The sequence below is a fragment of the Adiantum capillus-veneris genome, chromosome 19 (genome assembly GCF_014529385.1).
Source record: "Adiantum capillus-veneris isolate H3 chromosome 19, ASM1452938v2, whole genome shotgun sequence".
Lineage (NCBI taxonomy): Eukaryota > Viridiplantae > Streptophyta > Polypodiopsida > Polypodiales > Pteridaceae > Adiantum > Adiantum capillus-veneris.
In genome coordinates, this window is record NC_140949.1 from 76,048,561 (window position 1) to 76,060,749 (window position 12,189).

At 44.2% G+C, this 12,189-nt stretch overlaps 1 protein-coding gene across 1 annotated transcript in view; it reads right to left on the reverse strand.

Annotated features, from left to right (window-relative positions):
• Positions 1-9,748, reverse strand: part of LOC147434252 (Cyclophilin-like peptidyl-prolyl cis-trans isomerase family protein) — a 43,877-nt gene extending 34,129 nt beyond the window's left edge. The window contains exons 1-2 of the mRNA XM_086490811.1: positions 9,601-9,748; positions 9,416-9,511 (exon numbers count right to left, since the gene is read on the reverse strand). Coding sequence (XP_086346937.1) covers positions 9,416-9,511; positions 9,601-9,675 — 171 coding nt within the window. The 5' untranslated portion in view covers positions 9,676-9,748. The remainder of the gene's footprint in view (positions 1-9,415; positions 9,512-9,600) is intronic.
• Between the last annotated feature and the right edge of the window lie 2,441 nt (positions 9,749-12,189).

Genomic DNA, 12,189 nt, shown 5'->3' on the forward strand with positions numbered 1-12,189 from the left:
TTTTTTTTAGCAATTTGGAGGTTTGATTGAGTATATGCCTGGAAAAGCTAACCCTATTGCAGATGCGTTAAGTCGCAAAGGACATATCCTAACTCTTGAGTCAAGATCCACAGTTTCTCTTCAGGGTGTGTCTTTCGACAGCATGAAGAACCAATACGTAGATTCCGAGTTTGGTAAGCAATGGTTGCAGGCTCTTGCTTCCCAAGGGCCTAGCAACTATCTCATTCGTGATGGTTTGTTGTATTTTCGTCACTATCTATGTGTGTTGCCCTCTCTTAGGACAACCGTATTGCACGATGCACATGACCCTCTCATGGCACAAGGGAATGAACACCACTCTAGAAAAAATAGAAAGATTCTTTTATTAGTCTAAAATGCGAAAGGATGTGTTTCGTTATGTCACACGGTGCACTATTTGTCAAAGGTAAAAGCTCCTCGAGGTAAGTAGCAAGGCCTCTTGTTAGATGCAACGGAATGACTGTTTGCGCTTTGCTCAAGATGAGTGCTCCGAACTGTGCTCAAGGTTCCTTTTAGCCTTCCATTTCTTAATGGAAAGTGCTATGATCACAACAAAGTGAATGGACACTGTGCGTGCAAGTGTATGAGACTGAGAGAGAGAGAGAGAAGAGAGATATGACACCAGAGACGTTGTAAAACCCTCCTCCGAAGGCCCCACTCTCGTCGGCGAGAGTGGTCTACTTATTGATTGCACAAAGTGGTACAATGCAAATGCAATGGACTGATGCAACTTGGGACTATGCCGATGACGAAATGGTGATGACGACGACGACTTTAGGGCTGCAATCTGTGGTCTTCTATCTGCTAAAATTCGGGCCTGTTTCGGTGGCTGAAAATGACTGTTTTGGCTGCGTTTTCGAGGGCTGAAAATGCTATCTTCTGCAACCAACTAGGGCTGAATCTGCTGCAAATCTTAACTGCTGAAAACGCTGCTCCTCTGCTGCATCAAGGGCTGAAAACCAAAAACGCTGGCAGATTTGGGAACTTGCTGGCGATCATGGCTGAAAATAGAAAACGCTGAACTGATCTGCTATCACTAGTGAAAACGCTGGCTTGTCTGATGTGCTGGCGATGAGAAACTGCAAATGCCAAGGCCTGGGGGATTGTTGGCGGCCAAACAATGTTGAAAACGCCAAGGCTAGGGGAGGTACTGTTGGAGAAAACGCTAGGGTGAAGGAGATGCTGGCGGGCTTGCTGATAAGGTGCCTGTTGAGCGGGAAGCTCCTACTGTCTCTTCTGCCAGAAAGTGCTAACTTGGGTTTGCTTATATATTAACTTAGCAAAATTGCCCTACCTACTTTTGTTGGAAAGTCACTTAAAAATAATAAGTGAAAAATACCAAAAATAGGAAAAATAGGCTAAATGCACTGGAAAATTCCCCTGATTGAATTTGATGGATTTTGAAGGGAATACTGATGATCATGCTGTGTGCAACCAGAGGATATGCATCTATGCTAAGTGACTGGGCATGCACGGTCTACGAATAGACTCACAAAAGTGCCAGATCACTTCTAATCTAGACTGACTGGATTGACTGAACCCTGATCATGCTATAGCTTGTCCACGGACACATAGGGTTGGATGAGTCACGTGATATCTCTTGCTTCCGTTGCCTATTCCCGATGGACCTTTTCAGGATGTTTCCATGGATTTTGTGACTAACCTTCCACCTAGTTTGCATTCAAGAAACACTCAATGTTTCACAATTGTTGATCGTTTCAGCAAGTTTTGCATGTTGATTCCTTGTAAGGCCAAAGTCACCGCACAAGATGTAGCACAGTTGTTCATAAAGCATTGGTACCCCCTCTGTGGTTTGCCAAAATCAATTGTTTCAGATAGGGATGTTAAGTTCACGTCCAATTTTTGGCACGCACTCTTTGAAAATTTTGGCACTATGTTGAATTTTTCATCGCTTTTCATCCATAGTCAGATGGTCATACAGAGATTTACAATCAGTTGGCTTTTGATGTTTTAAAGTCGTATGTGCATGATCAAAAGTCTCATTGGGAGCTCTATCTCCCATTCGCTCAGGTTATTTTGAATGACTCTTTTTCCTCTACCATTGGTCGAACTCCGTATAAGGCAGCTTTTGGCCGTCCGTTCCAGTCACTTTTGACTCGCTCGGTCAGTCAAATGCCTGATGCCAATGCTGAAAGTCAGTCGTTGGATGAGATTTCTGAGAGTGTGAAGTTTCGGCTAAGCAAGGCTCAGGAGCCTTACTCACGACAGGCTAACAAGCATCATCAGGATGTTTCAATCAAGGAAGGGGATTGGGTTTATTTAAGAATCATGAAGCAACGTCTTAAGCAAGTTAAAAAGAAATGTCCTAAGTTGTCTTTCAGGAATGTATGGCCCATTTCTTGTTATTAAAAAATAAATAAAATTGGTTTCAATGAAATTGCAATTGCCTAACTCATGGTCAATGCACAACGATTTCCATGTTTTTTGGTTGAAAGTGTTTTAGGGAACACCTCCGAAGGACATTTCCGAAGAAGAAGAGCCGGAAATCATCGATGAAGCTGAACTTGTGGAGCCGGAGCAAGTGTTGTTGCATCGGTTTTGCCATGGTTCAAAGAGGTAAGTCAGATAGTACTTTTTGAAGTTCAAGGATCGAGGAACCCACGAGGCAGTGTGGGTCGATGAAGAGATTACCCCGAGTTGTTGGCAGCCTACAAGAAAGCCATGCAGATTGGTACCAATACCTCACTTTAAAAAGGAGGGGATGTCACGTGCACATGTCCTCGGATATATACTCCCTCTCCAGCTTTCTAAGTTCCGCATATGGAGCCATTTGCCCGCCACGTAGAGGCTTCAGGTGAATCATCCTCCTTGGTTTGAAAAAACTCCCCCCAATATGTTAGAAGAAACCTCCTTTTTCTCCTTGTGTTCAGGGCTTTGCTACTTGGTGCTCATAAAGCCCATGCCCGAGCGCGACATCTGGCCGAAAGCCGTCATTGCCGACACCAACCTCCTTTAGCCTTGCTGCACTTCGACTCCCCTGAGCTCACAAACCGAGGCTGCAAAAGAACACAAAAAAGCATCTAATGTCGCACCGTCTGCAGCTAAGGCTGATTTCTTGCAGCCATATCTTGCTGATCAGGAATCTGATTGACAAGCGGTAGAATCCTATGGGCTTCATATGTCATGTACTTACTACCTTCTTGAACTTGGTCGAGGCCCAAAAGACGCCAGATGGCACCTCCCCCAATGCGGTCAACCCAGCCCATAATTGGCCCTCGGAAAATCTTTGGATGGCTATAGCTTGCCCTCTGGAGCTCCGATTCGCAATCCGAAAAGACAGGCATGGCGAGAACTCCAATCCTATCCACTGACATCAACCCTAGCCACCTGTCCCCAGCTACCCTATCCGTCGGGGATCTGCTAAACATTCTGTCTTTAAACTGCAATATCTTGCACACCGAGGCTCCGTTTGACGAGCCGTTTGGACCAGAGCACACTAGGCACTACATTCCAAAACATTGATAGAGCACTTTGGACACTTGAACCCACCATCCCAACTGCATCAATCCTGGAGCCTTTTTGGCCTTAAAAACCACATCAAGCATACATTTCTACTAGCACCTACTTGCCCAATGTTTGACCAAAAGCATATTTACAGAACTTTAAAAATTGACAGCTCAAAGCACTTGCAAAACCACAACCCTATGTACAGGCTATGTACAAAAGCTTCATTTCCTCTCGCACACTGCATACTTTAGGTGGGTTGCCCACCCCCCCTGGTTACAATCTGATGCACCTCCGGCACTAGACTTCTTTCAAAATATAGCTTGAGCCACACATTGTTCACCTTGTGCCTAAGAAGCTTACCATTTGCCCTTACCACCTGATAGGTCCCGTTTGGAAAGGCCTTTTGCACTTTGTACGGAATTGTCCACTTCTTTTTAGACTTGAAATTCTCATACTTCATCACCCAACTTCCTTCTTACATCTCTCTATTCGGCAAACTTGGCTTGGCCTTCCCCACTTGTCCCTCTTGTTGCTTCACATTGTGATCCCTTGTTGCCTTCCCATCTAGTTGCAAAACATGCATACCAACTTCTTTGGCCTCATCCCTAGACCATGGAATGACTCCCATGAAACCCTCTGTAGCATAGTTCTTCATCAACCCTATTCAAACCGCCTCGTAAAAAAGACTATAGCACCACCCACAACAAGAAAGCCTTGCGGTCTATGTAAGGATATTTGCAAAGCAACTTTAATAGCATACTCATCAATAACACAACACCAAGTTCCAGTACCTGGCCATTTGCATCCATTTGCAGCACGGCTAAGCATAGCTGTCCTCTGTAAGCTGATATTTGAAGACCCTCTCACTGGTTCAAGGATTGGTTCCACATCTAGCTCTTCTTAAGGTTCCACATCTAGCTCTTTAGCCTTAAGAACTTGCTCTGCTAAATCTTCAACTTGTTCACCATACACTGGGCCTAGCTGATCTTTTCCTAGCTTTGGAAGTGCCACTTCACTTTCACAATCTACCTCCATTTGCCCTTCTAACACCTGCTCTACCATCACACCATCGGATAGGCAAGACAAAAATTCACCCCATGCTTTGTCTTCAACAAGGTCAACGGTGCTTTCCTCATCTGCACAAAGATCCTCTATGGTGACTCCAAACAAATCTGTATTAACGTTTAGCAAATCCTTCTCGCTTTCTTCTTCCTCAGTGCTAGTGTAACCTTCATCGTAGGCGGTCTCCGTCTCATACTCGTAGCTTGTCGTGTCATCTTCATCTTTAGCCACCATGGGATGAGAATTGCTCTTTTTGGTCTTCAAATCCAGCACAACCTATCTCCCTTTCTCTCTGTCAGGCAAAGTGAACACTTTGCTCTCCCAGTCCTGCTTAGCACCTATTGCCAAAAGTCACGGCCTACCCAAAATGATTGGATAAGCATTATCACCTGCGTTCATAACAAAAAAGTCTATCAGGCACTCTATGCCCATCACTTTGACCTTCACATCTTGAGCCACACCCAAGCACCTAGCATTAGTATGGTTGGCCATCCTAATGCGCACATTCAACTTGGCTATTGCCTTGACTTCCGTCTCCTTCATGGCTGCTTCCGTCATGACACAAACCTATGCTCCACCGACTATGTAGGCATGTACCTGCATCCTTTTGTCTATGACCGCATCCACCAACGGAAGAACATCAGTCCGGCCACCTACCCTCAAGGCCATGTTTTGCACAGCGTGCACATTCCCTTTAGCTCTCGGCAGCCTGGTGCTAGCACTTCTAGACCACTGTCTCCTCAATTTCGGATTTGAAGCCAACAATTGACCAAAAGTAATGTTTGCTTTTTGATCTTGAACATCACTTACCAGGTTGTACTCGGGATAGCCACGTCCCAATTGGAAATCCGCTTGCTTGATCTTGTGGTGTCTCCTTCTTTTGCTAGTCTTAGGCTGCTCTCTACCCTCGTACACCTTCTCTTTGCCCTTGCGAGCTTTGGTCTCCCGCTCCGTCTCTGTCTCTCTCTCAGCTCTTGCCCTCTTGTTGGCCAAAATCTCGACATCTTGCTTATCCACCCTGATAATATTCACCCTTGGGACTTCACCTCCATTTGGTGGAGCTGGCTGCATAGAATTCTCCACTGCCTGCTCTCTTAGACCATTGAACTGCCCTTGACCTCGACCTCTACCAAACAGCGGGTAAATGCTCCTCTCTCTCTTAGCAGTTGAGGACAATCAGGCACATAATGCCCCTCTTCTCCACAATTGTAGCACCTACTTGGCAGCGGCCTTGCCTTGCCCCTTGCTCCTCTTGGTTGTCCTCTATCCATCAAGCTTAGGCAATTCTTGCATCTGTTGGGACAAATCCTGCACCATACGTACCCAATTCTGTGGCACAACGACTACCCCTCGATTTTCGTGGTTCTCCTCGTGCATAGCCTCTCTTGGAACTCTGCGGTTGAAGGGGGGCCATCGTTTCGCAGCTCGACACATCCTGCTCTATCTTCTTCTTTATCTTTCAGCTCTTTGACCGTGCGATTGCTATAGCACCATTGTAATTTTCTGGGCTTTCAAAGTCGACCTTCTCTCTCACTTTAGGGTGCAGACACGCCATGAATTTATCCAGCTTAAAGTAATCCCCATAAGCCAATTGCATGGCTGCTGCTAATTCTGCCCAACACTCTTCAAAACGACCCAAAAACAAATTGAACTCCACTTACATCTTGCTCAAGCGCCTTCAGCTTCGCATCCATCTCAATCGGGGACGCCTCCCTTTTCTACGCATCACCAAAGGAAAAGTCTGCATTTTGCTATCCTCGTTCGGCACGAAATCCAACATCTACTTGTCGGGGTCCTCTTCGCCTATGAAAATCAGTCCATAGCTTCTTGCCGCCATGACTTCCAACGCGAAAAACCGCTTCTTTTCGATCAACTAGGAGCAATCAGTGTGCTCCTCAGTGGGGGCACCAGAAGATGGGAAGGGGGAATGGGGAACACACCCGGCACACAAACAAAGGCCTCTATAGCTCAAGGTATCCACAGCACCCCTATCCTCTAAGAAACACACACAATGCACCGGGAGACCACTGCCCGCTCATTTCCCAATGCTTACACACTCCACAAGACCACCACACAACGCACACCTACTGCCACGATCTGTCTCCACCCTTGCGCGCACACACAACCGCTCAATCACATTCTCTCACACAAAGCACCGTTGGTCCGAGGGGACATGCACATCCACATTGCCGGCACCGTGGGGGAACACAAGAGCAGGAGAAAGAGAAGGGGGAAAGGGAAAACGACATCAAAACTGGGTAATAATGGCTTGATTATACTTCAAGAGGCATGTACAAAGCTTGCAATGCCATCACAATGGCCATTTTCATGAGAAAATACAAAGGGGGGTTGACAGGCACACTGCCAAAAAACTCCACTAGGCTTCAAACGGAACCAAAAAGCTCCTCATTTGATTAAAAAAATGGCTTTGATAGTGGAGGGTCTCCCTCTAATTAATCCATTCGGCATCCATATTTGGCATCTTTGGAAGGGGTAGCCGCCTCTGTTTCATCTGCTCTCTCTTTGCTCTTTTGAAGGGGGGGTGCTAGCTTGAGAGAGGGGTGCTAGCAACGTCGCTAGTGCCCCCTGCTTTTTTTGCCAATTTTATTTTACTCTCCCCTTTTCACCTTGGGGCTTACCCCTTGATTTTACCTAGACAGCCTCTTGAATTTGCTTGTCCGCCCTCTGTGAATGGCCCTTAGCTTGCCCACTTAGCTGGCTTTGACCGCCTTTCTGCTCGGATTGCCCCCTTGAAATTGCCTCTTGGTCACCTTTGACTATTTGGTCCCGCCCTTGACTGCTATCTTTGGCCGCCCTTTGGGCTCTCTCTCTCTCTCTCACATGTATCCTCTCCCTTGCACCTGAGACATCCGACCTCTTCTCTCTCCCTCTCACAAGACCTCCCTTTATGCACCCCTCCTCACTCTCTAATTATGCTAGGGAGGCACTAGCGAGGTCCTTAATGCTTTAAAAGATTGGGGCTTCACTGGGCCCCGAGAAACTACCCCAGCGCGGGGCTTGCCACGTCATCATACTACGTGCCACCACAGCGCCGCCGGCTCAATGCCACCGCCTGCCTCCCAAGCCAAAAACGCCATCGCCTCCGTCAGGCTCGCGCACGCAACGCCCAGGAAAGGGCCCACCATAGCCTTACGAAGAGAAGCTCTCTTTGTCCCTTGTACACTCCCATAGCCACGACCTCGGACATATACTCCCTCTTCGGCTTTCTAAGTTCCGCATATGGGGCCATTTGCCTGCCACATGGAGACTTTAGGTGAATCGCCCTCCTTGGTTTGAAAAAATTGCCCCCAATATGTTAGAAGAAACCTCTTTTTTCTCCTTGCCTTCAAGGCTTTGCTACTTGGTACTCATAAAGCCCATGCCCGAGCCGCGACATCTAGCCGAAAGAAGCCATTGCCCACTCTAACCTCCTTTAGCCTTGCCGCACTTCGACTCCCCTGAGCTCACAAACCGAGGCCTTAAAAGAACACAAAAAGCATCTGATATCGCACCGTCTGCAACTGAGGCTGCTTTCTTGTAGCCGTATCTTGCTGATCACGAATCTGATTGACAAGCGGGCGACTTCTACGGACTTCATATGTCATGTACTACCTTCTTGAACTTGGTCGAGGCCCAAAAGATGCCAGATGGCACCTCCCCCAATGCGGTCAACCCGGCCCACCCGAAAAATCTTCAAATGGTCATAACTTGCCCTCTGGAGCTCCAATTCGCAATCCGAAAAGACAGGCATGGTCACCAACTCGAGAACTCCAATCCTATCCACTTACATTAGTCCTGGCCATCTGTCCCCAGCTGCCCTATCCGTCGGGGATCTGCTAGACCTTCTGTCTTTAAACTGCAATATCTTGCACAACGGGGCTCCGTTTGACGAGCCGTCTGGCTCGGCTTCTAGAGCACACCGGTCACTACATTCCAGAACACTAATAGAGCACTTTGGACACTTGAACCCACCATCCAATTGGACCAGTCCTGGAGCCTTTTTGGCCTAAAAAACCGCATCAGTTTGGCCTTAAAAACCGCATCAGGAATACATTTCTACTAGCACCTGCTTGCCCAGGTCTTCCTCATCTGCCTTAACCCTTTGTCCTCCCCTTGTGCACACCTTTGGAACTGCTTAGCACTACTTCTAGCCTCGACCAACTTTGTTTGTACCAACGCACTTAGCCATGCCATCAGGTCAAATTCAACCACTTAACACAGCAAGTGGGTCTTCAATATCCCCTCTTCAATGTAGCCACACAAGCGGGTCAGATTCAATCTCCCAACTTGATTGTGCAAGTGCAAGTGCAAGCTTTGCATGAAACTCTAGAAATATCTGGTTTAGCACTACTAATGTCTGCAGAAAATACTATAGAAAGTTTAAGTGCGTTCATCAAGTGAGCATTCTTATCAAGATTGAAGTATCTGCAGAAACCATGGCCTGCCTGCCGCACTTGGTAAATTCAAGTCAATTAGCAGTACTTGAGCAAATTTTATCATGGTAGTAGGGTCATCTTTAGCATATGCAACTTTTTGAGAAAAAATTTCTATTTACATCCAACCCCATAACTAATTATAATCGGCAATTGGATCATACGCTTGAACTTAGTGCTAAAACATGTTTGAAAAAGGATTTTCTAATTGCGGATATGGTATGCGCATATGCAACTCTATACCATTATGCAGAATGCTTCTTGTAATTTCATTTTCTAGGTAACATAGAGCTGTCCCATTCATGTAAAGCAGCCCTAGGACTCGACACAAAGCAAAGATCAAAGAGCTGACTGATGATACTCAATGGAATCCACAATCTCCGGCATAATGAACCCTAAATAATCTTGACAAATAGAGAAAACACATTGTGTACCTTGATGATTCGATGAAAACTGACATTATTATAATAGCCTCTCCTTGAGAGCTCCAAGAAATTGCGGCAGGTCTTGGGGGCATGCTTTAAGTACAGCTGCGTCAAAAACCAGCTCTCTCTCTCTCTCTCTCTCTCTCTCTCTCTCTCTCTCCCCGTGTGTGCGCGCGCACGCTGCGAAGACGTACCTCGAAGGTCACCGGACCCATGGATGTCTCGACGATGACTTGAGGAGCTCCGCCATCTTCCACACTAGACACCATGGCATCACTTTCGCCAAATGAGAAATAATTTAGGGAAATGATGGCATTTAAAAGTTCTCATGGGATGTGAACAATTTAATTATTAGTACGTATTAAGGATATTTTTTAATATAATTGATCATCGATACAATTGTGTTTGTGTGACACCCATATTGTAGTGTTCTTTTATGAATTTTTAGATTTGGATGATGTTATGTGGCTTGAATTTTATTGAATTTTAATTGATCTCTTAAAAAAGCTAACTTCTTCAATGTTAGCAGCAGCTAACACTTCATCAATTGTGTATAAAGCAAAGGATATGAAAGGGATGTGCATCATAATAGTTATTGGTGGGCTCATTTGAGTTCCAAATTGTATAAGCTACAGACTAAATGGCTCAATTTAATTATATTGTAAAAAGGCTTGGAGTCCATGACTAAAAAAGTAACTTATGCTAAATAATAAAGCATTCTTGGGTAAGTTTTGCTCTTTATAAAGTAGATGGTCATGAGGTTCTTGGGCTTTCCATGCTCTTTAACTATTTATTATTCTTGATCGATCACTCATTCTTTCTTGTTAATCCACTTGGCATTGATTATGTGTATGTGAAGTTGTATTAGTGAATTCTAGATATCTAATCTCTTTTGAATTAATCTCTTCTAGCCACACCATTGGTCATGGTGTGTGAGGGCATTGCATTCCTTCTCTTTCTCTCTCTACAAAGCGTGTAATTAGTGTTAGTGCATATATAGTAGCATTGCAAGGTTGGATCGAAATGGTGGCACACTAATGTGAATTAGGCGTGTTAATTACATTGCTTGTGTATGTATGTGATTAAGAGTTGTGAATAGAGTGATTATTTTAAATGTTAATTTCAATCACATGTGTGCAAATTGATTAGTGAGTAGGTTTGTGTGTTTGATTAGAGGAAGCCCCTTCCATAGCTTTTTCAAGGTATTCATAACTCAAAAGTTATCTTCAATTTCTTTCACACACATAATTAAATCACACTAATTTGAGTTACACACACTCAAAACCAATGAAATTAGTAATGAAAATTACTCTATTCTAAACATCCTCTTCTCACTAGCTTAGGTTATTGATCCTCGATAACAACACCAAATGTTGGGGGTCTAATCGCAATCCACAACCAACAAAATTATCAATCCTTGGATCGGCGACCCGTGAGGCTGGAGCGTCATCGGATGCATCAAAATAGAGGATTCAAGGGATCCTTTTACCCATCATAGCGAGAAACCATGGAAGGGGCTTCCTCTAATTAAACACACAAACCTACTCATTAATCACTTTGCACACTATAGGTGATTTAAATTATTCACAACCCGTAATTGCACACATACACAAGCAATGTAATTAACATGCCTAATTCACATTAGTGTGCCACCATTCCGGTCCAACCCCTCAACGCTACTAAGCATGCACAAACACTAATTACATACTCTGTAGAGAAAAATAGAGAGAGAAGGAAGGCAAATCCCTCACACACCATGGTGGCAATGGTGTGGCTAGATGAGATTAATTAGAAAGAGATTAAAGATCTATAATTCACTAATACAACTTCACATACACATAATCAATGCTGAGTGGATTTAAAAAAAAGAATGAGTAATTGATTAAAATGAATCAAGAGTTCAAGGACACGGAAACTCAAGAACCTCATGACCATCCACTCTACAAAGAGCAAAGCTTACCCAAGAATGCCTTATCATTTATCATAGGTTTCTTTTATGGGCATGGACTCCAAACCTTTTTACAATATAATTAAATGAGCCCTTTAGCTTATAGCTTATACAATTTGGATCTCAAAAGAGCCCAAGTCCTATACAAAATAAGTGGAAAATATCATGGTGCACATCCTTTGCTTTGTGCACAATCGATGAAGTGTTAGTAGTTGCTAACATTCAGTATTTGAGTAAGCATCATGAGGTGCCCATTGGTTTTGCACAAACCTAATACTTTGGCATCTGTCTCAAGTATTCATGCTGCTAGTTTCCTATAAGTAGTTCAACTTGTAGCACATACTATAATTTGGGGGTGTCCTTTTAGTGTATTAGTTGAAGTTGTAAGGTGAAATGAAAAATTTTCAACTTTCTATTGCTAATGCTACAATTCTTCTAAATGGATGGAAGGATACAGCATCCTTTCTCATCCTTTTATAAGGTTTTCATAGACGCACTTTCCTTCTATGGCAGATAATCTTTTCTACCATTCATGGTAAGAACATAACTGACATAGTTATAGAACTTCAATAAAAGAGAGGCACAAACTTGACACAAACAATAGATTATTGGATTATAGAGAAGTGTGTGCATAAGCTCAGTCAATACATGTAATGGAAATGGCCTATGAACTTTGAGAATAGCGAAATTAAGAGAATTAGAGAGAACATTTTTGTGAGACTACTTTGAGAGAATAGAGGGTGAACTTAATTGACACTAGCAACATAATCATAGTACTTAGTTAACTTGACATGAACAATACTTTTGCAAGAGAGAGAGTTTAAAGAACATGACA